Source organism: Macaca nemestrina, chromosome 20, assembly GCF_043159975.1.
Source record: "Macaca nemestrina isolate mMacNem1 chromosome 20, mMacNem.hap1, whole genome shotgun sequence".
Classification (NCBI taxonomy): domain Eukaryota; kingdom Metazoa; phylum Chordata; class Mammalia; order Primates; family Cercopithecidae; genus Macaca; species Macaca nemestrina.
Window position 1 is genome coordinate 62,747,848 of NC_092144.1, and position 25,627 is coordinate 62,773,474.

At 44.7% G+C, this 25,627-nt stretch overlaps 2 protein-coding genes and 1 pseudogene across 3 annotated transcripts; 1 reads left to right on the forward strand and 2 right to left on the reverse strand.

The window, feature by feature from the left end:
• Positions 1-771: 771 nt before the first annotated feature.
• On the reverse strand, positions 772-4,272 carry LOC139360203 (putative zinc finger protein 137; the record flags this gene model as incomplete). The annotated part of the gene is given in 1 exon segment (XM_071086211.1): positions 772-4,272. A coding segment is annotated over 1 exon segment (624 nt), but the record flags the coding sequence as incomplete, so codon positions are not given.
• A 563-nt stretch (positions 4,273-4,835) lies between these two features.
• Positions 4,836-20,351, reverse strand: LOC105497045 (zinc finger protein 28). 2 transcript variants are annotated; one of them, XM_071086089.1, is made up of 4 exons: positions 20,242-20,351; positions 19,278-19,365; positions 13,189-13,315; positions 4,843-7,172 (listed from the first exon to the last, which is right to left on the reverse strand). In XM_071086089.1, the coding sequence occupies exons 2-4, from the start codon at positions 19,290-19,292 to the stop codon at positions 5,158-5,160; spliced, it is 2,157 nt and encodes a 718-aa protein (XP_070942190.1). In that variant the 5' UTR covers positions 19,293-19,365; positions 20,242-20,351; the 3' UTR covers positions 4,843-5,157. The 2 variants fall into 2 exon arrangements, with proteins under 2 accessions (XP_070942191.1, XP_070942190.1); XM_071086090.1 differs by lacking the exons at positions 13,189-13,315; positions 19,278-19,365; positions 20,242-20,351 and adding an exon at positions 12,593-12,676 and having other exon boundaries at positions 4,836-7,172.
• Positions 15,053-15,585, forward strand: LOC139360181 (polyadenylate-binding protein 2 pseudogene; annotated as a pseudogene).
• Positions 20,352-25,627: the final 5,276 nt, after the last annotated feature.

Below are 25,627 nucleotides of genomic sequence, written 5' to 3' on the forward strand. Positions count from 1 at the left end.
TTTTGGGAGGCTGGAGTGGGTAGACCATTGAGCCCAGGAGTTTGAAACCAACCTGGGAGACTTGGTAAAACCCCGTCGCTACCAAAAGTACAGAAAATTGGCCTGCTGTGGTGGTGTGCATCTGTGGTCTCAGTTATCTGGGAGGCTGACTAAGGTGGATCACTGGGCCTGGGAGGTGGAGGGTGCAGTGAGCCAAGATCGTGTCCCTGCACTCAAGTATGGGTGACAGAGTGACATTCTTGTCTCAAAAAGAAGGAAAAAATTTCAGTACCATTTTATATACCTGAGCAAATGAAGTGTCTCTTTCAATGTCTAAGGTTCTGATGGCATGAATCCTAAACATGTAATTATTTTCCCAGAAAAATGATTGTGAAACGTTCAAAATAAACACAATTGTGAACACATAGCCATAAGTGTTTAAAACACTGAAAAAGAAGCAGCGGTAAAAGGAGATCTGAGCAAATGTTTTCTTCATGAACACATGGGCTCCAGTGGAACAAGGTTCCAGGTCAATCCAGCCCATCCTTCAACATCTGCAAATATTATGGACCAGAGGAACATGAGGGGAACGATGACTTAGAAGCTCACAGCTCACCATTTAATCAGATGACATAAATAAATAAAATGGAATCATGGCCACTTGAACTAAATTTTGATGTTAGCATAAACAAAAAAGTTCCGGCCGGGCGCGGTGGCTCAAGCCTGTAATCCCAGCACTTTGGGAGGCCGAGACGGGCGGATCACGAGGTCAGGAGATCGAGACCATCCTGGCTAACACGGTGAAACCCCGTCTCTACTAAAAAATACAAAAAACTAGCCGGGCGAGGTGGCGGGTGCCTGTAGTCCCAGCTACTCGGGAGGCTGAGGCAGGAGAATGGCGTGAACCCGGGAGGCGGAGCTTGCAGTGAGCTGAGATCTGGCCACTGCACTCCAGCCTGGGCGACAGAGCGAGACTCCGTCTCAAAAAAAAAAAAAAAAAAAAAAAAAGAAAAAGAAAAAGAAAAAAGTTCCGTGATATCTTTATCAAGTACACATTGAAACAAACTAATCATTTATCAGGTACCAGAAAATGTTTCCAATATATGATACAGACTAGAAAGCATGCAGTCCTCAATGTAACCTGAACACAATACATTTCAGAGAAAAACCATTAATAATGGTTAAAAAAAATCTAATAAAATGTGTGGTCAAAGAACAAATTTTTCAACACATATCATAGTTGGAAAACAATGATGTGACCCCTTAAGATTCTACCAAAGCTTATTTGAGAAGCAGTTTTATTTTATTTATTTTATTTTATTTTATTTTGAGACAAGAGTTTTGCTCTGTTGCCCAGCTGGAGTGCAGGTGCACGATCTCGACTCATTGCAACGTCCGCCTCCTGGATTCAAGTGATTCTCATGTCTCAGCCCCCCGAGTAGCTTACAGGTGGCCACCACCATGCCCAGCTAATTGTTGTATTTTTAGTAGGGATGGGGATTCAGCATGTTATCCAGGCTGGTCTCAAACTCCTGACTATTCTTTCTGCTGTTAGCTGTCAGTCCTCTTCATCGCAGCACAAACAAGATTTATTTTTGTCTATAAAACTGATGTGAATGGTCTACCTGCCACTCCATGCATCACTTTCAACATTGTCTTGTCTCAACTTAAAATGAGTTATCCATTTACAAACTAATGATTTCTTTTGGGCATCGTCCCCATAACCTTTTCACAAAGCATCAATGATTTAATTGTCCCTCTACCCAAACTTCAGCATATTCATTTCTTGAGACACTATCTCACTCTGTCACCCCAGCTGGAGTGCAGTGGCATGATCATGGCTCCCTGCAGCCTCTACCCCCTGGGCTCAAGCCACCCTCCCACTACAAACTCCAGAGAAGCTGAACCAGCAGGCATGTGCCACCATGCTCAGCTAATTTTTGTATTTTTTGTAAAGAAGGGGTTTCACCATTCTGTCCAGGCTGGTCTTGAATACCAGGGCTCATGTGACCTACCTGTCTTGATCTCTGAAAGTGCTAAGATTACAGGCCTGAGCCACTGCATCTGGTCTCATTGTAAATTCAACGTTTCTTCTTCTTTCAATTTTAGCAGAATTTACATTGCTTTGATGGATTCTCTTTTCAAACTCATCTTACCCTTCTGAGTGCCTCAAACTAGACCCTGTTTACACATAACAAATTTGTACCATTTTATTTTGGTGCAAAAAAATGTGATGTCATGCACAATTTTCTCATAATATGTATTTTTCATGAACTTCTTGAAGACCCCTTGTACTAGCAAACTGTATTCAAGACGATATAAAAAGGATTGTAGATATTCAAGTGCCACTTATTTCTGAGATGTAAGGATGGTTCAACATATTCAAGCAATTCAATGTGATATTCCACTTGAACAGAATGAAAGATGGAAACCACATCATCTCAATACACAGAGAAAAAGCATTTCACAAAATTCAACGTCCAGTCATCATAGAAATCCTAAGCAAAATAGATAAAGAAGAAAATTTACCTCAACAATACAAAGACAATCCATGAAATGACCACAGTGGAAATAACCAATCAGGGAAAATGGAATGCTTTTCCTGTAGGATCTCACATGATGCAAGAATGCTCCACCCCTTCTATTCAATCAATACTGGCTGTCCTAGCCAGAGCAATGAAATAGCAAAAGAAATCAAACTCATCCAAATCAGAAAGAAAGAAGTAAAATCCTATTTGTTTGTAGACGGCATGATCTTCTGTGAAGAAAATCACAGAGTCAACCAAAGTACAACTGGAACACATTCAGTGTATTTGCAGAATAGAATAACAGCACCAAAACTTAGTTTAATTTTCATACATTAACAATAAATAATTTTAAAAGAAAATTAAAACCACTTCCATTTGCTAAAGAGCTTAAAGTAAGAAACATTTAGGAATAAACATAAAGGTGAGAAGCTTGTACCTTGAAATCTACAAACATTGATCAAAATGATTAAAAACATGTATAAATACATACACAACCCATATTGATTGGAAAAATTAGTATTGCTCAATGATTACATAACCAAATGTGATTTAGATTCAATACAATACCCATAGAAATCCATATAACTTTTTGTTAAAAAAACAAAAAACAGGCCAGTCACGGTGGCTCACACTCATAATCTCAGCACTTTGGGCGGTGGAGGCAGGTGGATCATAAGGTCAGAAAATCAAGATCATCAAGGCAAACACGGTGAAACCCAGTCTCTACTAAAAACACAAAGAATTACCCAGGCATGGTGGCACGCACCTGTAGTCCCAGTTACTTGGAGACTGAGGCAGGAGAATAACTTGAACCTGGGAGGCGGAGGTTGCAGTGAGCCGAGATCATGCCACTGCACTCCAACCTGGGTGACACAGCAAGACTCCATCTCAAAAAAAAAAAAAAAAAAAAGAAATGAAAATACAGGCCAGGAAAAGTGGCTCCCATCTGTTGGCCAGGCTGTTCTCAAACTTTTAACCTCCAGTGACCTACCTGTCTTGGCCTCTCAAAGTGCTGGCATTACAGGCATGAGCCACAGCACCCAGCCCAATCCTCTTAACATAAACAGTTTAATGTCAACTCATGCTTGAACTCAATGTTAAGCCAACTCAAACTCAGGTCAATGCTTGTTTGACTGTAATGTCAATTAACGCTTGATGGTTTGCTATACTCATCACATTTGAAATAACTGTCTCCAAAATGAATTTTCCGATGTTCTGTAAGGAGCGACCTCAGACTGAAGACCTTACCACACTGATGACATTTGTAAGATTTCTGTCCAGTACGGATTTCCTGATGCCAATTGAGATGTGAACGTGAAGTAAAGGCTTTGCCACAATCATCACACGTGTGAGGTTTCTCTCCTATATGAATTCTCCTATGTTTTGCATAGGATGAAACTTGACTGAGGACCTTGCCACAATCATGACATTTATAAGGTTTCTCTCCAGCATCAGTTTGACAAAGAACTGCAAGATATGAACGATGTCTGAAAAATTTGCCACATTTATTACACTTGTAAGATCTCTCTTCATTATGCATTCTCCAATGATTTGTAATGATTGTAGCATTACTGAAAACTTTGTGACAATCATTACATTAGTTAACTTTCTGTATACTATGGATTGCTTGATGGTGAATAAGTGGTGACTGCCCACTAAAGACTTTGCCACACTCATTACACTTGTAAGGTTTCTCTCCAGTGTTAATTCTGGTATGTTTTGACAGGTGTGAATCACTCCCAAAAGCCTTGTTACAAACCTTACATTAGTATGGTTTTTCTCCAGTATGAATTATCCTTTCAAGCTGTGATTTGTGACTGAAAACTTTGTCACAGTCTTCACATTTTTAAGATTTCTCTGCAGTATGAAGTCTATGATGACTTGCAAGGTGTGATTGTTGATTACAAACCATGCCACAGGCCGGGCGCGGTGGCTCAAGCCTGTAATCCCAGCACTTTGGGAGGCTGAGACGGGTGGATCACGAGGTCAGGAGATCGAGATCATCCTGGCTAACATGGTGAAACCCCGTCTCTACTAAGAAATACAAAAAACTAGCCAGGCGAGGTGGTGGGCGCCTGTAGTCCCAGCTACTCGGGAGGCTGAGGCCGGAGAATGGCGTGAACCCGGGAGGCGGAGCTGAGATCCGGCCCCTGCACTCCAGCCTGGGAGACAGAGTGAGACTCCGTCTCAAAAAAAAAAAAACAAAAAACCATGCCACATTCATTCCACTTGTAAGGTTTCTCTCCAGTATGAATTGTCTTTTGAATTACAAGGTGTGAATTTTGACCAAAGGTGTTGCCACATTCATTACACTTCTAAGGTTTCTCTCCAGTGTGAATTCTAGGATGTTTTGCCAGGTATGAATTATATGTGAAAATCTTGTCACAAACCTTACATCTGTATGGTTTCTCTTCAGTATGAATTTTCTTATGTGTTTCAAGGTTTCATTTGCGACTGAAAACTTTGTCACATTCTTCCCATCTGTAAAGTTCTCTCCAGTATGAAGTCTACGATGATGTGCAAGGGTTGCTTTTTGATTAAAAACCTTGCCACATTCATTACACTTGTAAGGTTTCCCTCCAGTACGAATGGCTTTATGACCTACAAGGGTTGAATTGTGATGGAAGGTGCTGCCACTCTCATTATACTTTTAAGGTTTCTCTCCACTATGAAGTCTACGATGGTATACAAGGTTTGACATCTGACTGAAAGCCTTGCCGCACTCATTACACTTATAAGGTTTCTCTCCAGTATGAACTCTCTGATGCTGTGCAAGGTGTGCTTGTTGATTAAAAACTTTGCCACATTCATTACACTTGTAAGGTTTCTCTCCACTATGAAGTCTATGATGGTATACAAGGGATGACATCTGACTGAAGGTCTTGCCACACTCATTACACTTGTAAGGTTTCTCTCCAGTATGAAGCCTACGATGGATTATAAGGGATGATGTCTGACGGAAGGTTTTGCCACACTCATTACACTTGTAAGGTTTCTCTCCAGTGTGAACTCTCTGATGTTGTGCCAGGTGTGAATCCCTCCGGAAAGCCTTGTCACAATCCTTACATTTGTATGGTTTCTCTCCAGTATGAATCCTCCTATGTCTTTCCAGGTGTGATTTGCGACTGAAAACTTTCTCACATTCTTCACATTTGTAAGGTTTCTCTGCAGTATGAAGTTTATGATGACATGCAAGGTTTGCTTTTGTACTAAAAACCTTGCCACAGTCATTACATGTGTAAGGTTTCTCTCCAGTATGAACTCTCTGATGTTCTGTAATGCATGAATCACTCCGGAAAGCCTTGTCACAAACCTTACATTTGTATGGTTTCTCTCCAGTATGAATCCTCCTATGTCTTTCAAGGTGTGATCTGCACCTGAAAACTTTGTCACATTCTTCACATTTATACGGTTTCTCTGCACTATGAAGTCTATGATGCCGTGCAAGAGTTGATTGTTGATTAAAAACCTTGCCACATTCATTACACTTGTAAGGTTTCTCTCCAGTGTGAATTATACTATGTTTTCCCAGGTATGAATTATATGCGAAAGCCTTGTCACAAACTTTACATTTGTATGGTTTCTCTCCAGTATGAATCCTCTTATGTCTTTCAAGGTGTGATTTGCGGCTGAAAACTTTGTCACATTCTTCACATTCAAAAGGTTTCTCCCCAGTATGAAGTCTACGATGGCGTGCAAGGGTTGATAGTCGATTAAAAACCTTGCCACATTCATCACACTTGTAAGGTTTCTCTCCAGTGTGAATTATAGTATGTTTTGCCAGGTATGAATTACACGTGAAAGCTTTGTCACAAACCTTACATTTGTATGTTTTCTCTCCAGTATAAATTATCTCCTGTGCTTCAAGATGTGATTTGCGACTGAAAACTTTGTCACATTCTTCACATTTATAAGGTTTATCACCTGTATGAAGTGCCTTGTTAATGAAGAGGGATGAATTGTGACCAAAGGTCTTACCACACTCATTACACTTGTAAGGTTTCTCACCAATGTGACATCTACGATGGCATGCAAGGTATCGCTTCTGATTAAAGACCTTCCCACATATATCACATTTACATTGTTTCCCTTCTAAGTGGATTATCTGATGTTTTTTTAAAAGTGAGCTACAATTAAAGGATTTGCCACTCTCTATATAATGGAAAGATTTTTCTCTCATGTGTACCTCCCATTTTTGTGTGAGTAATGAAGAATGGAGGTAATTATTTCCATACTTATTAGAAATACGGGTTTTGGGCCTAAAAGAAATTCTTTGGGATGTTGAAACTGAGGAAGCATCGTTGAAAGATTTCACAACTTGATTATCAATTTTCCCTTCAAGCTGAAATATGTGCAGTTCAGGCAGATGTGAATGGAAGCTTGATCCAAGCTGATCTTTAATAGACTTGTTTCCAGCATGCCTTTGATCATGTTGGTCTGTATTACCAGTCAACTCTTTGATTTCTGTCATGGGTGCTGCATGACCATTTGTTTCATCTTCTTTCCACTGCAACTCGAAGCCATGAATGTCTTTCTCAATTTTCTGGAAGCAAAACTCTCCAGTGTGATGACTTGCTTGTCTTTGCAATGTCCCGATGAGGATGACTTCTGTATTGCCTTGCCCTGTTGATGACAACGTCTTCAACATGCATTTGGAAGAGATATCTACAAAATTTAAACACCAATAGGTTTCCAATTAAGTACAGATGGTATATAATACTGAAATGTGTAAAAATGACATGAAAAACAATACTTATTTTAAACTTCCCAAACATGATCTTCAATGCTTATGAACACAAAAGCAGTAAGATACTTTAATAAATAAAGGGCAATTACATGTACTTCAAATCATTTCTACAGAAGCCTATTCCCAATATCATGACAAGACACTGACAGGGCGCAAACATGTGTGAATCTAAAGAAAGGAGTGTTTTTCCACTGTGACCCTAAAGTGTATCAGTTTGCAAAAAAACACATCACTGTCACATCAAAATATAAAAATATATATCTTCATATTTACAGCATATTTAGTGTATACAAATAAATGCTAAAGAATCACACAATATACCATATTGGTAAATAATCCACAACATGCTGTTGTAAGGAGAACCAAAATCAATGGAAATTCTGTATTGTCAAACAATCACAGCACTGACAAGATAACAAAAGATTACAAAAATTAGCCAGGTATGGCAGCCTGCACCTGTACTCCTAGCTATTCCAAAGGCTGTGTCACAAGAATTGCATTAAGCCAAAAGGCAAAGGTTTCAGTGAGCCAATATTACACCACTACACTCCAGCCCAGGTGACAAAATGAGCCTCCATCTCAACAAAAAAAAAAAAAAAAAGAAAAAGAAAAAGAAAAAAGGCAGGGTGTGGTGGCTCGTGCCTATAATCCCAGTACTTCCAGAGGCTGAGGTAGGCAGATCATCTCAGGTCAGGAGTTTGACCATCCCAGCCAACATGGAGAAACCCTGTCTGTACTAAAAATACAAAAACTAGCCAAGCGTGGTCGCAGGCGCCTGTAATTCCAGCTACTTGGGAGGCTAAGGCAGGATAATCGTTTCAACTCAGGAGCCAAAGATTGTGGTGAGTTGAGATCACACCACTGCACTCCACCCTGGGTGACAGAGTGAGATTCCATCTCAAAAAAAAGAAAATGTTAATGCGGTATTTTTCTGAATAACTGTTACAAAATTACCTATATCCATGTGGAACAGGCATGCTGGGACTTTTTTTCAATTTTATATATTTTTATTTTTTTCAGATAGAGTCTCGCTCTGTCACCCAGGGTGGAGTGCAATGGCATGATCTTGGCTTCATGCAACCTCCGCGCTGGGGTTCATATGAGTCTCTTGCCTTAGGTCCTGAGCACCTGGGATTACAGGCACGTGCCACCATGCTCAGCTAATTTTTGCATTTTTTAGTAGAGATGGGGTTTCACCATGTTGGCTAGGCTGGTCTCAAACTGCTGACCTCAGGTGATCCATATGTCTCGGCCTCCCAAAGACATGGGATTACAGGCTGAGCCACTGCAACCTGTGGCACTTTGTGACATTAATGGGGGCAGTGTGTCAGTTATATTGCATACCACATACCGAAAACTCACATGTAAAGTCATAAAAATCAATTAATCAAATACTGCAATCCATGATAAAACAAGCCAGAAAATAATAAGTAGATTTATACAGATTGAAGAATTCTAAACAATTCCCTCTTAAGAAAAGAGCCAAAACTTGTACTTACCATAAGCATACAACATAAGACCTGAAATACATGTTAAGGTCACTACCTTCTGATATATGAGGTCAAGAAAATACACAGCATTATAAGGAATGAGAATTGACTAACAGCCGGGTGCAGTGTCACAGGCCTGTGATCCCAGCACTTTGGCAGGCTGAGGCAGGTGAATCGTGAGGTCAGGAGTTCAAGACCAGCCTGGACAACATGGTGAAACCCCATCTCTATTAAAAATACAAAAAAATTAGCTGGTCGTCATGGAGGGAGCCTGTAATCCCAGGTACTTGGTAGTCTGAGGCAGAAAACCTTTGAACCTGGGAGGCGGAGGTTGCAGTGAACCGGGATCGTGCCACTGCACTCCAGCCTGGGTGACAGGATAAGACTGTCTCAAAAAAATCAAACAAGATAAATAACTACTTCTCAAATAAGCTTCGGTAGATTTGGTATTCTCTAATAGGATGTTCCTGCAGATGCAGACCTTGAGAGGACTGAGTCATGGGTGTTGACTACTCGTGAATAGGACCAGTGCATTTATAAAGAGACATTAAAGAGCTCATTGCCTGTTCCTCTTTCCACCATATTAGGACACAGCAGGGAGATGGCTGGGCTAAACCATGAAGAATGCTCTCACCAGGAACTAATTTGGCTGGCACCTTGCTCTTGGATTTCCCACTTTCCAAATTCAGGAGAAATAAATGTCTGTGTCTTAAGCCTCCCAGTTTAAGCTATTTCCTTTTTTGTTTGTTTTTCAGATCGAGTCACGCTCTATCGCCCATGCTGGAGTGTACTGGCAGGATTATCCTACCTCAAGTGATTCTCCCTCCTCAGTCCATAGTTTCACTCTGTCACCGGTTCTGGAGTTCAGTGGCATGATCTTGGCTCACTGCAACCTCCACCTCCCGGGTTCAAGGGATTCTCCTGCCTCAACCTCCCAAGTAGCTGGGATTACAGGTGCACGCCACCATACACAGCTAATTTTTGCATTTTTAGTAGAGATGGGGTTTCACCATATTGGCCAGGCTTGTCTCGAACTCCTGACCTCAAGTGATCAACCCATCACAGCCTCCCAAAGTGCTGGGATTACAGGTGTGAGCCACTGCACCTGGCCCATTTTTGGCATTTAGTACATTCAGTATTTCAACATGTTGGCCAGACTGGTCTCAAACTCCTGACCTCCAGCAATCTACCCACCTTGGTCTCTAAAAGTGTTGGGGTTAGAAACGTGAGACACTGGGGCTGGCGAGTCTAAGCTATTTCTGACAGGACAGTGAAATGACAGAGACAGGAAAAAGAGCATCTCATCATTAACATCACTGAAGGTGACAAATCTAATTAAACAAAGGAAGTTAAGAGGCTGTACTGTAAAACTTGCAATATTTGAAGCCATCTACTAGCACTAACATGTTTTTAAAACCTTGAGACAGGTCAGGTGCAGAGGCTCACGCCAATAATCCCAGCATTTTGGGAGGCTGAGGCGGGAGGATCACTAAGTCAGGAGATTGAGACCATCCTGGCTAACAAGCTGAAACTCCATCTCTACTAAAAAAACACAAGAAACTAGCCTGGCGTGTTAGCACTCACCTGTAGTCCTAGCTACTTGGAAGGCTGAGGCAGGAGAATTGCTTGAACCTGGGAATTGGAGGTTGCAGTGAGCTGAGATGACACCACTGCACTTTAGCCTGGGTTACAGACTGAAACTCTGTCTCAAAGAAACAAACAAACAAAAAAAAATGAAAGAAGGCTAAAGACTAACTCCAGGCCAGGTGTGATGGCTCACGCCTGTAATCCCAGCACGTTGGGAGGCCGAGGCAGGCAGATCACAAGGTCAGGAGATCGAGACCATCCTGGCTTACACAGTGAAACCCCGTCTCTATGGAAATCCAAAAAATTAGTCAGGCATGGTGGCAGGCACTTGTAGTCCCAGCTACTGGGGAGGCTGAGGAAGGCGTGAACCCGGGAGGTGGAGCTTGCAGTGAGCCAAGAACGCACCATTGCACTCCAGCCTGCGCAACGAGCGAGACTCCGTCTCAAAACAAACAAATAAACAAACAAAAAAAACAAGAGTAACTCCAACCCACAAGTCTATATAATAAAGTTCTCCAGGCTGGGTGTGGTGGTTCACACCAGTAATCCCAGCATTTTGGGAGGCTGAGGGGGGCAGATCACGAGGTCAGGAGATCGAGACCATCCTGGCCAACCAACATGGTGAAACCCCGTCTCTACTAAAAATACAAAAATTAGCTGGGTGTAGTGGCGCATGCCTGTAGTCACAGCTACTCAGGAAGGACAGAACTGCTTGAACCCAGAAGGCGGAGGTTGCAGTGAGCTGAGATCACACCACTGTACTCCAGCCTGGGTGATACAGTGAGACTCCATCACAATAATAATAATAATAATAATAATAATAATAATAATAATAATATAAATAAATAAATAAAGTTCTCCAGTAAATGTGAAAAAAAAGACAAGATAGTCCAGGTGTGGTGGTTCATGCCTATAATCCCAGCACTTTGGGAGGACGAGCCAGGCAGATCAACTGAGGTGGGGAGTTTGAGACCAGCCTGAGCAACAAAAAGAAACCCTGTCTCTACTAAAAATACAAAAGTATATGGACGTGGTGGCACATGCCTGTAATCCCAGCTACTCAGGAGGCTGAGGCAGGAGAATTGGTTGTACCTGAGAGGCAGAGGTTCCAGTGGGCTGAGATTGCAGCATTGTACTTTAGCCTGGGTGACAAGAGCAAAACTCTGTCTCATAAATACATAATTAATAAAAGGACAGATACAGAAACTGGCATATGTATACCTCTTCTTCATAACTAAACTTTTTTTCACATTATTTAAAATAAAAGGCAGAAAAACACTGTACATATGTTAACAAAAATGCAACATACACAGAAATAATTCTGACATAAATAAAAAAAAAATGTTCCAGTGGAGACGAAGTAGTTTTTGCAGGTTATGGAATTTTTTTGTTCTCTTTTTGAAAAACGGAGTTTCGCTCTGTCTCCCATGCTGGAGTGCAATGGTGCAATCTCGGCTCACTGCAACTGCCGCCTTCCAGATTCAAGAGGGTCTCCTTCCTCAGCCTCCTGAGTAGCTGGGATTACAGTCACCCACCACCATGCCTGGCTAATTTTTGTAATTTTAGTAGACACGAAGTTTCAACATGTTAGCCAGGCTGGTTTTGAACTCCTCACCTCAGGTGATCTGCCATCTAAAGTGCTGGGATTACAGGTGTGAGCCACTGCACACATCCAGGTTATGGAAATTTTAAGTTTCTTTATTATGCTATAACTTTAAGATGTTTAACATACCTGCAACAATAACCTCTGCCCAAATATCTAAAGAACTAAAAAACAAAACTATTTAAAATAATAACAATGATCAGGCATGGCAGCTCGCACCTGTAATCCCGATGCTTTGGGATTCTGAGGCAGGTGGATCACTTGAGATCACAAGTTTGAAACCAGCCTAGCCAACATGGTGAAACACTGTCTCTACTAAAAACACAAACATTAGCTGGGCATGGTGGTAAGAGCCTGCAGTTCCAGCTACTCAGGAATCTGGGGCACAAGAATGCTTTGAGTCCAGGAGCCAGAGGCTGCAGTTAGCCAAGATCGTACCACTGCACTGTAGCCTGGGCCACGGAGTGAGACTGTGTCATAAAACAAGAAAGAATAGAAAGAAAGAAAGAGCACAGAGATAAGCAGGTGCAAAGAAAGATGCCCTTTCAGAGATATGAGGATTGAAACTTTTCTTTTCCCACAGAATTCTCCCACTTGCAGAGTTTCCCCACACACTAGTGGAAGGTGGAGCTTCCACTCTGCCCATCTGAGCTCTTACCTGCCTTTACACCTGTAATACATTCCCTCCCAGCTGGATATTTTTGCTATTTTCACTTCACTCTCCACAGTCCTGGGCTCTTTCCCTTGCTCCAACATGGAGACAGCAGGTCAGAAAGAGACTCCTGCTTATAAAAAGAAAGGACCATGATGTGCTGGAGCTTTTCTAGAGTCCCAGCCCATGTTTCAGTAGGAAAGAAAACATTACAGATGGATCTAGGAAAATATTTCACAAATTCCTCTACTGACTGCTTCCTTCTGAATGCTGAGGGAGCATTGTAATATGTGATATGTGGACATCGAGCTCTCTTCCAAGAACTACCGAATTGAAAGCACAAGAAAAGCAAACAGGAAACTGGATATGTTTAAAGTCTGCCATAAGATTTGTTTTTGTTTTTGTTTTTGTTTTTTGAGACAGAGTCTTGCTCTGTCACCTGGGCTGGAGTGCAGTGGTGTGCTCTTGGCATCATGAAGCTTTTCATGTCAAAATCAATACGGCTTCCATTTTAGTCAAGTAAGTGTGGGGCTTCCAAGAGGCAACAAGAGAAAAGGCAAAGATATGCAAGGGCACATCCCCAGGAGGGAAGTTATCCTCACCCAGGGAGACCAGGTTCCTATAATTCTCCAGCATCACGTCTCTGTATAGAGTCCTCTGAGCAGGGTCCAGACATTTCCACTCCTCCTGAGAGAATTCTATGGCCACATCCCTGAATGTCAACAGACCCTGGAATGAAAACACATTTTAAGGAAATGGTTATGGGAGGAGTTCTCATCTTTACCGAAAATGAGGAGAGACGGGAAAGCATGGATTTAGTTGTAGTGAATGTTCTGACAAATCTGAGGAAGGTGACCCAGGGGACGGCGCCACATGATGTCTTTATTATAGTTTTTGAAGAAGTCCAGGCACACTTTCAGTATGAAATTCCTATGTTTGTGAGAAATACAAGAAATAAACAAATGAAAAATCAATGTTGGGTTCCTGTTATAAAAATGTTCAGAACTTGTATTGACACACCAAGTGACATTATCTAGATGAGAGAGAGCACGACTGATGTCTTAAAAGATGACAATGCCCACAGTAAAAGATAGGCTGGGCACAGTGACACACGCCTGTAATCCCAGCTACGCATGAGGCTGAGGCAGGAGAATCGTTTGATCCGGGGGGGGGCAGAGGTTGCAGGGATCCCAGATCATGTCACTGCACTCCAGCCCGGGCAACAGAAACTCCATCTCAAAAAAATAAAAAAAAAAAAAAACGTTAGCTGGGTGTGGTGGGAGGCACCTGTGGTCCCAGCTACTTGGAAGGCTAAGGAGGGAGGATGGCTTGACCCTGAGGGTGGAGGTTGCAGTGAGCTACGATCCCGCCAGGGGACTCACGCCTGGGCAACAAAGCGAGACCGCGTCCCAAAATAAAATAAAGTACATGAAAACAAAATTACTCAAAGTACAAAAATCAATTGTGTATATATAGGTTCACAAAATAATAAAACCTACAGAGACTCACAAAAAACTAGATGTTAATACAAAGGGTTGTCCTTTGTCCTAGATTTTCAAAATATATACGTGTGTATACATGTGTTTGTATGTATATGTGTGTGCACATGTGTGGGGATGTGTATATACATATATAAAGTTTTTAAAAATATAAAAAGTAGCAAATTTTGTTTAACTGAAGAGGAATCTCATCTTGCTGGAAAAGGACGCTTTGGCAGTCGGGCGCAAGGGGGAATCTTGTGGGATCTAAGAAAACAGGAAATGCCCCATCCTAGAGGAAGCAATCACCCTTTCAACTGCCTGACCTGGAGGAAGCTTCAGATATGTGTAGGAATGCAGGCGTGCGCAGAGGCAGCCACTATGGCACTCTTTATACAGGGAAAAATCGCAAAGGAGCCAGTTTCCACTGCAGATGTCAAAGAGCAAGCTAGCCATGTTTACTAACATGACAACGTGTAAATTCACAACTAGCAAAATCAAATATGAAACCAAAATATTTACTGGAACACGAAGAAAACAAGACACTGGGGTCTACTTGAGGGTGGAGGGTGGGAGGAAGAAGAGGAGCAGAAAAAATAACTATTATGGGCCGGGCGCGGTGGCTCATGCCTGTAATCCCAGCACTGTAAGAGGTCGAGCAGGTGAATAACCAGGTCAGGAGTTCAAGACCAGCCTGGCCAAGATAATGAAACCCCTTCTCTACTGAAAATACAAAAGAAAAAGCCAGACGTGGTGTTGGCTGCTTGTAATCTCAGCTACTTGAGAGGCTGAGGCAACAAAATGCTTTAACCCGGGCGGAGGTTGTGGTGAGCTGAGATTATGCCACTTCACTGCAGCCTGGGTGACAGAGTGAGGCTCTTTCTCAAAAAAATAAAAATAAAAATAAAAATAAAAGGAGTCTGAGCGGCGGCGGCAACAGCAGCAGGAGCTGCAGGCCACTAGGGCTCCGGCAGGGGCGGCGGCGCCATCTTGTGCCTGGGGCCCATGGAGACGCCGGGGATGGTGTCCCGGGGGCGCAGGGGACGAAAGGAATGGCCTGGAGTGTGAGGAAATGGAGCCTGAGGAACTGCTGCTGGAGCCCGAGCTGGAGCCCCAGTCTGAAGAGAAGCCGCCCCGGCCCCACGCCCCACGCCCCACGCCCCTCGCCCCTCGCCCCTCGCCCGGGAGCTCCGGGCCCTGGGCCAGGTTCGGGAACCCCTGCAGCCAAGAGGAAGAGGAAGAGCCGGGACTGGTCGAGGGTGACCCAGGGGACGGCGCCATTGAGGACGCGGTGCTAGAAGCTATCAAAGCGGGAGTCAGGAGGATGGAGGAAGAAGCTGAGAAGCTAAAGGAGCTACAGAACGAGTTAGAGAAGTAGATGAATATGAGTCCACCTCCAGGCAATGCTGGCCCAGAGATCATGTACATTGAGGAGAAGATGGAGGCTGATGCCCGTTCCATCTATGTTGGTAATGTGGACCATGGTGCAACAGCAGAAGAGCTGGAAGCTCACTGTCCTGGCTGTGGTTGGGTCAACTGTGTTACCAAACTCTGTGCCAAATTTAGTGGCCATTCCAAAGGGTTTGCATATATAGAGTTCTCAGACAAAGAGCCAATGAGGACTTCCTTGGCCTTAGATGAGTCCCTATTTTTTTTTTTTTTTTTTTTGAGACAGAGTCTCGCTCTGTCGCCCAGGCTGGAGTGCAGTGGCGCGATCTCGGCTCACTGCAAGCTCTGCCTCCCGGGTTCACGCCATTCTCCTGCCTCAGCCTCCCGAGTAGCTGGGACTACAGGCGCCCGCCGCCTCGCCCGGCTAATTTTTTGCATTTTTAGTAGAGACGGGGTTTCACAGTGTTAGCCAGGATGGTCTCGATCTCCTGACCTTGTGATCCAACCGCCTCGGCCTCCCAAAGTGCTGGGATTACAGGCGTGAGCCACCGCGCCCGGCCGATGAGTCCCTATTTAGAGGAAGGCAAATCAACGTGATCCCAAAACGAACCAATACACAAGAGAATCGCTTGAACCTGGGAGGCAGAGGTTGCCGTGGGCAGTTCGCAAGATTAGGAAATGGAAACCATCCTGGCTAAAAAGGTGAAACCCCGTCGCTACTGAAAATACCAAAAAAGTATCTGGGCGTGGTGGCACTCGCCTGTATTCCCAGCTACTCGGGAGCCTGAGGCAGGAGAATCGCTTAAACTGAGAAGGCAGAGGTTGCAGTGAGCCGACATCACACCACTGCACTCCAGCCTGGGCTGCAGAACAAGATCCCATCTCAAAATAATAATAATAATAATAATAAACCGGCATGGTGGCACACACCTGTGGTCCCAGTTACCTGAGAGGCAGAGGTTGGGGGATGGCTTGAGTCTGAGTGTGGAGGTTGTAGTGAGCTAAGATCATGCCACTGCACTCCAGCCTGGGCAACAGAGTGAGACCTTGTCTCAAAATAAAATAAATATATGAAAACAGCATTATTCAAAGTACGAAAATCTACTCTGAAAATATATGCTCCAAAAATAATAAAACGTGCAAAGACTCACAAGAAATTAGACATTAATAAAAAAAAGTTGTCATTTTCCCCAGATTTTCAAAATATGTATGTGTGTGTATATAGGTATGTCTATGCATAGATATGTGTGTATGTATGTGTATATATATATTTATATATATAAAAGTTTTTAAAATATAAAAGTAGCAAGATTTGTTTAACTGAAGAGGAATCTTGTCTCAGTGGAAAGGATACTTTGGCGGTGGGAGGAAGGAGAGGAGCAGAGAAAATAACTACTGGGCCCGGGCACAGCGGCTCACACCTGTAATCTCAGCACTTTTGGAAGCCGAGGCAGGTGGATCACCTGAGGACAGGAATTCAACACCAGCCTGGCCAACATGGTGAAACTCTGTCTCTACTAAAAATACAAAAATTAGCCAGGCATGGTGGCTGGCACCTGTAATCCCAGCTACTCAAGAGGCTAAGGCAGGAGACACACTTGAACCCAGGAGGCGGAGGTTGCAGTGAGCTGAGATCATGCCATTATACTCCAGCCTGGGCAACAAGAGCAAACTCAATCTCAAAAAAATAAATTTAAAAAAAAATTATTGGGTACCAGCCTTGATACTGGTGTGATGAAATAATTGGCACAGCAAACTCCAATGACGCAAGTTGACTTCAATAACAAACCCTCACATGTAGCCCCAAATGTAAAGTAAAAAAAAATGTGAAAAATTTTCTTTAACTTACAACAGAAGTTTAAAAGTCTCATAAAGATGCAGAAATACAGGCCGGGCGCGGTGGCTCACGCCTGTAATCCCAGCACTTTGGGAGGCCGAGGCGGGCGGATCACAAGGTCAGGAGATCGAGACCACGGTGAAACCCCGTCTCTACTAAAAATACAAAAAATTAGCCGGGCGCAGTGGCGGGCGCCTGTAGTCCCAGCTACTCGGGAGGCTGAGGCAGGAGAATGGCGGGAACCCGGGAGGTGGAGCTTGCAGTGAGCCGAGATCGCGCCACTGCACTCCAGCCTGGGCGACAGAGCGAGACTCTGTCTCAAAAAAAAAAAAAAAAAAAAAAAAAAAAAAAAAAAAAAAGATGCAGAAATACGCGTGTACAAGACTTGCACAGAACACTTGGCACAGTTACACTTACAACACTTGGCACAGAACTGACAGTAGCAATTCCCAGCGAAGTTGGAAGGAGGGTGGAGGATGTGAAAGGGAAAGGAGATGCCTTGTGGCCAAGGGTCTAAGCTGCAGCTTTGCTTGGAGTTTTACCACAAAACAAATGTGTACATCATGTGACGTTTAAATATAACCATTTATATTTAATAATAACTGGTGGGGATGGGCATGGTGACTTGTGCCTGTAATCCCAGCACTTTAGGGGGTTGAAGCGGACAGATCACCTGAGGTTAAGAGATCGAAGCCAGCCTGGCCAACGTGGTGAAACCCCGTTTCTACCAAGAATACAAAAAAATTAGCTGGGCGTGGTGGCACGCACCTATAATCCCAGCTACTAGGTGGGCTGACACAGGAAAATCGCTTCACCCTAGGAGACAGAGGTTGTAGTAAGCTTAGATTATGCCATTGCACTCCAGCCTCAGCAACAAAGCAAGACTCCATTTCAGAAAAATAATAATAATAACAATACGCGGAATGAGAATACAGCTTTATCCTCTTGGATAAAATAGTACTGCTTCCATATTTGAGAAAAATTGCAACCAAAAACACTTGTTTCACAAGCCCCTCCACAGTAACACCACTGTCTTCATGAACGTAATGTGCTAAGAATGGTTTAATGAACCTCCTGCTATTATTACATTGATTTCATATTCTTAAAATAATGAAGGAATAGGCCAGGCACAGTGGCTCATACTTGTAATCTCAGCACTTTGGGAGGCGAAGGTGGGCAGATCACCTGAGGTTGGGAGTTTGAGACCAGCCTGACCAACATGGAGAAACCCCATCTCTACTAAAAATACAAAATTAGCTGGGCGTGGTGACACATGCCTGTAATCCCAGCTACTCAGGAGGCTGAGGCAGGAGAATCGCCTGAACCCAGGAGGCAGACGTTGTGGTGAGCTGAGATCATGCCATTGCACTCCAGCCTGGACAACAAGAGCAAAATATTGCCTCAAATAATAATAATAATGATGATAATAATAATAATAAAGGAATCATTCATTATTCATATCTACGTATGAACTTTCCATTCTAATTAGTAAGATTTTTGGAGTCAGAAACACAGTAACTCATTCAATTACCTAAAAGTGTAGTAAAAAATCAGGCAGAAAACATTTCTCCATGTTGGTCTCCTTTTCTGGAATTTACCACATACTTTGTGCACATTAATACGTGACTTCCAGTGGCAGCTGCTCTAATCCTGGTCCACAGAGAGCTAAACGTGCATCCACATGTGACCCCTGAACAATCCCTGCTGCCCAACAGCCCTGACACCACGGGACCCTCACCCCGTCTCCATCCATGTCTGGTGTGAGCCCTTCCCAGGACAACAACCACTGCAGCCTCCTTCCAAGTTCATGCCACTGGGTCACAAGAGACGGAATCTAAGCGACACGAGAGGGACTGAGGGAAGGCACGGGTGAGTGTGAGCAAACCTGTCAGGCAGGACGCTTCAGACTCAGAGAAGATTCCCAACTCCAAGGCCCAGGGTTTCTGAAAGGAAGGAGACAGAACAATCCACCGAAATATCATCTCACCTGAGGAAGAGCCATCCCTGACTCCTCTGCTTTCCTCTTCCTCTTCCGGGTTTCTTCCTCACGTACCAAGAGTCTTTAGAAGTCAATCCTGAATGTCAAAAATATGATGTTTATTGCATAGAATCAACACATCCTTTCCCGGTAACACAATGACACATACACAGGATACATCACTCTGAGGAAATATGGTCCCCTCTGCTGCCCACTGCACCAGGAACAAAAAATTCCTACAGGAAAACTCCTGCTCTGCTCCTGGAAAAGCCCCCCCCACACACACACACACTGCAGCAGTGGGGAGCTGGGCTGGGATGAGCTCCCGTTCAGGAGATCTCTACCAAAAATACAAAAACTTAGCCAGGTATGGTGGTGCACGTCTGTGTGTCTGTGGTCTCAGCTACTTAGGAAGCTGAGGTGGAAGGATCATTTGAGCTCAGAAGTTTGAGACCAGCCTGGCCAACATGGAGAAACCCTGTCTCTACTAAAAATACAAAAATTGGGCTGGACACGGTGGCCCGTGCCTGTAATACTAGCACTCTGAAAGGTCGAGGTGGGTGGATTACTTGAGGTCAGGAGTTCGAGACCAGCCTGGACAACAGGGAGAAACCCTGTCTCTACTAAAAATACAAAAATTGGGCTGGACACGGTGGCTCATGCCTGTAATACTAGCACTCTGAAAGGTCGAGGTGGGTGGATTACTTGAGGTCAGGAGTTCAAGACCAGCCTGGCCAACATGGTGAAACCCTCTCTCTACTAAAAATACAAAAAGTAGCCAGGCTTGGTGGGCATCTGTAATCCCAGCTACTCAGGAGGCTGAGGTAGGATAACTGCTTGAATCTGAAAGGTGGAGGTTGCAGTGACCTGAGATCATGCCACAGCACTCCTGCCTGGGCGGCAGAGTAAGACTCAAAAATAAAATAAAATACAAATACAAATACAAAAATTAGCAGGGTGTGGAGGCACACACCTATAATCTCAGCTACTTGGAAGGCTGAGGCACAAGAATCACTTGAACCCAGGAGACAGAGGTTGCAGTGAGCCAAGATCACGAGACTGCACTCACAGCCTGGAGGACATAGTGAGAGTCTGAAAAAAAAAAAAAAAAGTACATTTCTGATGGGATTGACACAGAGATAAGAAAACTTGAGTAATGTAATAGACACTGACAGGCAGAGGGAACTTCAGATGGGGGTGGGAGGCCATGGGAGGCATCTCTGAGCCTAGACCTGAAGGAGAAAGGGACAGTGCCATCTTCATTTAGAAACATAGAATAAAAGCGGAGACGACCTGAGACAGGAAGGATTTTGATGTTTGAAAAAAGAGAAAAGCAAATGTGACTGGGGCAGAGGGAGCCAGGAGATGAGGGCAAGCTCCCAGGAGGAGGCTGGACACTGGCAGGGACCCTGGACACAGGGCTGTGGAGCCACAGTGAAGAGCTGGACTTTTGTCCCGGGGAACACAGGAAGCCAGTGGGGGGTTCCCTGCCAGGGACTGACACGACCTGCTTTAGACATAGCTGTGATATCCTCATACAGACAAAGGCCTCTGAAGATGGTCTCTGTTTCTGAGTCTACCACTCTGTTTCTTCCATTCTTCTGCTTTTTTTTTTTTTTTTTCTTCATTTTTGGGTTACTGCAGTCCATGGAAAATTCTAATTACAACTGGGCACTCCCCTCTCCCAGAGAAAAAGCCATGCCCACACACCGCCACTATTTTGCCAATCATTTCAGGGGTCAGGGTCACTCAGGTTGAGCTTTTCTGGTCTAGCCCTTCATCATCAAGCTGCAGGGAGGCTCACCGGGGCTCAGAGCGGGAAACATTTTCACCAAGTTACCCCGAGAAGGTCTGAGATGAGTGAGAAGGTGTGCCTGAATTCTTACATGGGCGCCTGGAAGGGCTAATGGGATGGGTTGGTCTTATCATTCCCATCCTTAAAATTAAGAGAAGTGTCTATCACATACCTGGGTTAAAGAAAATTCTTTTGAAAGGTTCTGATGAAAACTGACTCCCAACATTGAATTCTTCCTTACAAGGAAATCTCAGTAACATTTATAAAATGCAGAAGTGTAAACACACAGCTATTGACCTTGAAAACAGGGAAACAGGGTCAGCTGTAGAACTAAGACATAAGCAAAAATTTTCAATCAAGAATACACGGGTGGACAGCTGCGGTGGCTCACACCTTTAATTCCAGCACTTTGGGAGGTCGAGGTGGGTGGATCACCTGAGGTCAGGGGTTTGAGATCAACCTGGCCAACATGGAGAAACCGTCTCTACTAAAAATACAAAAATTACCCGGGCTCCATCGTCACAACTTATTTAACCTCTTGTTGCTCCTCCTTCCCAAGCTTTAGATCGTCCTCAATCTCCATAGATTTCTGCCTCTATACCATCTCTGCACCTCCTCTGCTCTCACTATTAAATTCTCTCTTCCCTGTTATAACCCCCTGGACCTAATCTGACACCCCAGATCCCCAGGTGTCCTCCCTGCTGTGGTTCTCCCTCTGTTCTCCTTGCCACCAGCACCACTCTGCTCTGTTTGTCCTGGCTCCAAATCCCTCCTCCTCTTCCTCATTCTGATGAGCCTCCACATTTCTGCCCCTCTCCATACCGTGCTGTCTGTCCTTCATCTCTCTGTACATCTAGCTGTTCTCTACATTTCTGCAGTTGCTTTTCTCCTGCTTTCTTATCTTTTTTTCACTTTCGCTGTCTCTTGGCAAATCCCTCACCTATCCTCTACTTTGCTATCTGTATGGGTCTTCCTCATTCTTCTTTTCTCTGCCTCTGGTTTTCTACTGCTCTCTCAGTCCCTCTCTCTGTCTCCTGATCCTGCTGGCCCACACAATCACACGAGGGTTTGGAGGAAGACACCGGCATCTCGGAGGAGCGCATTTTCCAAGAGCTGGATCTGGGCAGGCAAGAACACCCCATATCACAGGACAGGCACCGGGCACCTCTACAGTGCGGGCTCAAGAGAAGCTGTGACTGCGGAGGGAGGACCTGGAGAGCAGCGGGGCCCAGCATGAGGAGGAGGGAGGTGGGGGGCAACGACGCCTTCAGACAAGGGTGGGATCCGCAGGATCCCAGGACCAGACAGAGAACGCGGCCTCCCCGGGACTGGGGTCAGGGTGCTGTGCTCCAGCAACCGATGAGGGTGAGGCTGGGAGGTGCGCAGAGAGGGAATACACCTCTCGGATGAGGACTTTAAAAAGCGCAGTGCGGGGCCAGGCGCGGTGGCTCACGCCTATAATCCCAGCACTTTGGGAGGCCGAGGCGGGCAGATCCCGAGGTCAGGAGATCGAGACCATCCTGGCTAACACGGTGAAACCCCGTCTCTACTAAAAAATACAAAAAATTAGCCGGGCGTGGTGGCGGTGCCTGTAGTCCCAGCTACTTGGGAGGTTGAGCCAGGAGAATGGCGGGAACCCGGGAGGCGGAGCTTGCAGTGAGCCGAGATCGCGCCACTGCACTCCAGCCTGGGCGACAGAGCGAGACTCCGTCTCAAAAAAAAAAAAAAAAAAAAAAGCGCAGTGCGGAAGGAGTCAAAACACTGTTTTGAGCAGGTAAACTACGCGATAGGAAGTGTATACAATGCCCTGTAGCAGAAAGACCGAGGACGAGACCAGCCTCAGGGCGACTTTAAACCTCAAAAGAAGGGACTTCCGGACTCCCAGGAGAACATCTCCATTTGCTCTGAGTGAAGGAAGAAAGACGAGAAATTCCAGGTCTGTGGGCACCCCACATCCCATGTACAGAAGTGCCGCGACCTGGGGAGCGCAGACTTAACACAACACAGAGCAAAACTCACCGCCGCGGTGCGACCGTCACTCCACGGGATCCGCTTCCTGGTCTGCGCGCATTTGCGCGAGCTAGACGGAAACCAGGCCTGGGTGGAGCCAATGAGGAGGTGAGCGGGGCCTGGGTGAGGTGTGGGCGGGGCCTGGGTGAGGAAGGGGCGGGGCCTGCGTGCGGTAGGGGCGGGGCCTGCGTGCGGTAGGGGCGGGGCGCAAAGCGGAGAGACCTTACCCTTTAGTACCGGCAGAGGGCGGGGCCGGAGCGGGACCTGTGAGTCTCTCAGCCTCCTTCCAGCCCTGTTCTCCGGCTTTTAGCAGCGAGAGTAGCCAAGAAAGCAGAAGGATGATTCAAAAGCCCTGGAATAGTCTGGAAGGAGGATGCAAACTAGAATGTAAAATGCAAAACCCTGCCTGAGCGTAAGGTAGGATTTCATGCTGACGGCTCACAGGACAGAATAGAAATCCTCTCCCTTTCTATTCTCCATTCACTCGGGAGGGAGAGTCCACCCAGTGCTCAGCTTCAGAGACTTCCCTAGGGCCACCGCCTGGGATGCGGGACGGAGTGCTCAGACCAGGGAGGAGTGAGGTCATCACCTGCTGCTTAAACACAGCAGGGATGCGGGCGCGGGCGTGGGAGCCTGAGGTCCCCGCTACTCAGGAAGCAGTGGCGGTAGGATCGCTGAGCCTGGCGGTCCTGGCCAGCCTGGGCGACAAAGTAACATTTCCTCCCGCAGTCTCTTTTTTTTTCTTTTAATTTTGAAATAATTTATACAATTTTGATTAGGCCGGACACGGTGGCTCAAGCCTGTAATCCCAGCACTTTGGGAGACTGAGGCGGGCGGATCGGGAGGTCAGGAGATCGAGACTGGCTGACACGGTGAAACCCCGTCTCCACTAAAAATACAAAAATTAGCCTGGCGCGGTGGCGGACGCCCGTAGGCTACTACTCAGAAGGCTGAAGTAGAATGCCTTGAACCTGAGAGGCGGAGCTTTCAGTGGGCCGAGATGGAGCCACTGCACCCCAGCCTGGGCGACAGAGCAAGACTCCATCTCAAAAAAAAAAAAAAAAAGAAGAAGAAAAAAAAAATTTTTTTTTTTGCTTGTATGAAATGGGAATCCAACATTACCCTTTTCCATGTGGATATCCAGTTAGTTGTCCCAGCATATTTGTAAAAGAGATCTATTACTTTTTCCCTTTTATTTACATTTTTTCTTTTCGTTTTTTTTTTTTTTTGAGACTATTTCTCTGTCGCGCATGCTGGAGTGCAGTGGCGACATCTCGGATGCCCGGCTAATTTTTGTAGTTTGGGTAGAGACGGGCTTTCACCATGTTGGACAGGCTGGTCTAGAACTCCTGACTTCAAGTGATCCGCCTGCCTCGGCCTCCCAAAGTGCTGGGATTACAGGTGTGAGCCACTGTGCCTGGCCCAAGAAATACTCTTTACTTAGTTTTTTAAATGTTGAGAAAATACAATTGAAAAACTAAAAAATATTCCCCAAAATGAGAAATCATCTTCACGACAAAAGAGGAAGAAATAAAAACCATTTTATTAATAAATAAGCCTTAGACCAGAATGTGATGGGAAATAGAGGCGAAGACCTGAGAGGCTGAAAAGAGAAAAAATCTTCACTGTTTTATACAACCCATTAAGTATATATTTTCAAGATAAACACTAATCAGTCCTCAGGGAAGAGGACTTGACAACACCCTTGGTCACACACAGTTCATCCTGGCTCTACTTGGTAATGGAGGTGACCATCTGTGTCAGCTAAGTAGCTTCATCCTGAGGGAGGGGGAGTAACCCTAACCCATGTCTTTTTGACAAGTGTGAGTTTTGCAACATGGTGAGAGGTGCCCTCTCTGTTGAGGCTCCTACAATCGGACAGAAACTGATGTCAGCAGTAAATAATAAAATTTAGAATACATGATTAATTATAGACTTTATTTGAACACAAAGCTTGAGGACAGCCACCTGGAAACCTCAATTCCAAATGAAGGGGCCCCTGTTCCCAAGTAGAGATGGTTAGGTTTCACACACAGGGAAAGACAGAGAAGCTTTAGCAGAATCACATTTTCCATTCAAGACCAGTGCATCGGCTGCAGCAACCTGATTGGTGACGGATTGATACACTTCAAGGAAGGTTACTTTATCACTCCAGAACAAGGGACAATGATGCCAAAACGTCTTATCTCTGGGGCTGCTTAGTCTTCCTAATTATTTACAGGTAAACTGCTTTTTTATTTATTTAATTGATATTAGGAAACTAAATTCTATTGCACTTTTTTTTTTTTTTTTTGGTACAGAATCGTGCTCTGTCACCCAGGCTGTTGTGCAGTGGCGCAGTCTTGTCTCACTGCAACCTCCATCTCCAGGGTTCAAGCAGTTCTCCTGCCTCAGCCTCCTGAGTAGCCGGGAATACAGGCACACGCCACCATGCCTGGCTAATGCTTTTGTATTTTTTAGTAGAGTAGGGGTTTCACCATGTTGGTCAGGCTGGTTTCTTTTTTTTTTTTTTTTTTTTTTTTTTGAGACAGAGTCTTGCTCTGTCACCCAGGCT

Bases quoted from the DNA above. Each gene is read 5' to 3' on its own strand.
- LOC105497045 (XM_071086089.1), bottom strand. The intron at 7,173-13,188 runs GTGAGGATAACT...TAAATTTTGTAG, and splicing joins TAGGAACCTGGTCTCCCTGG to ATATCTCTTCCAAATGCATG.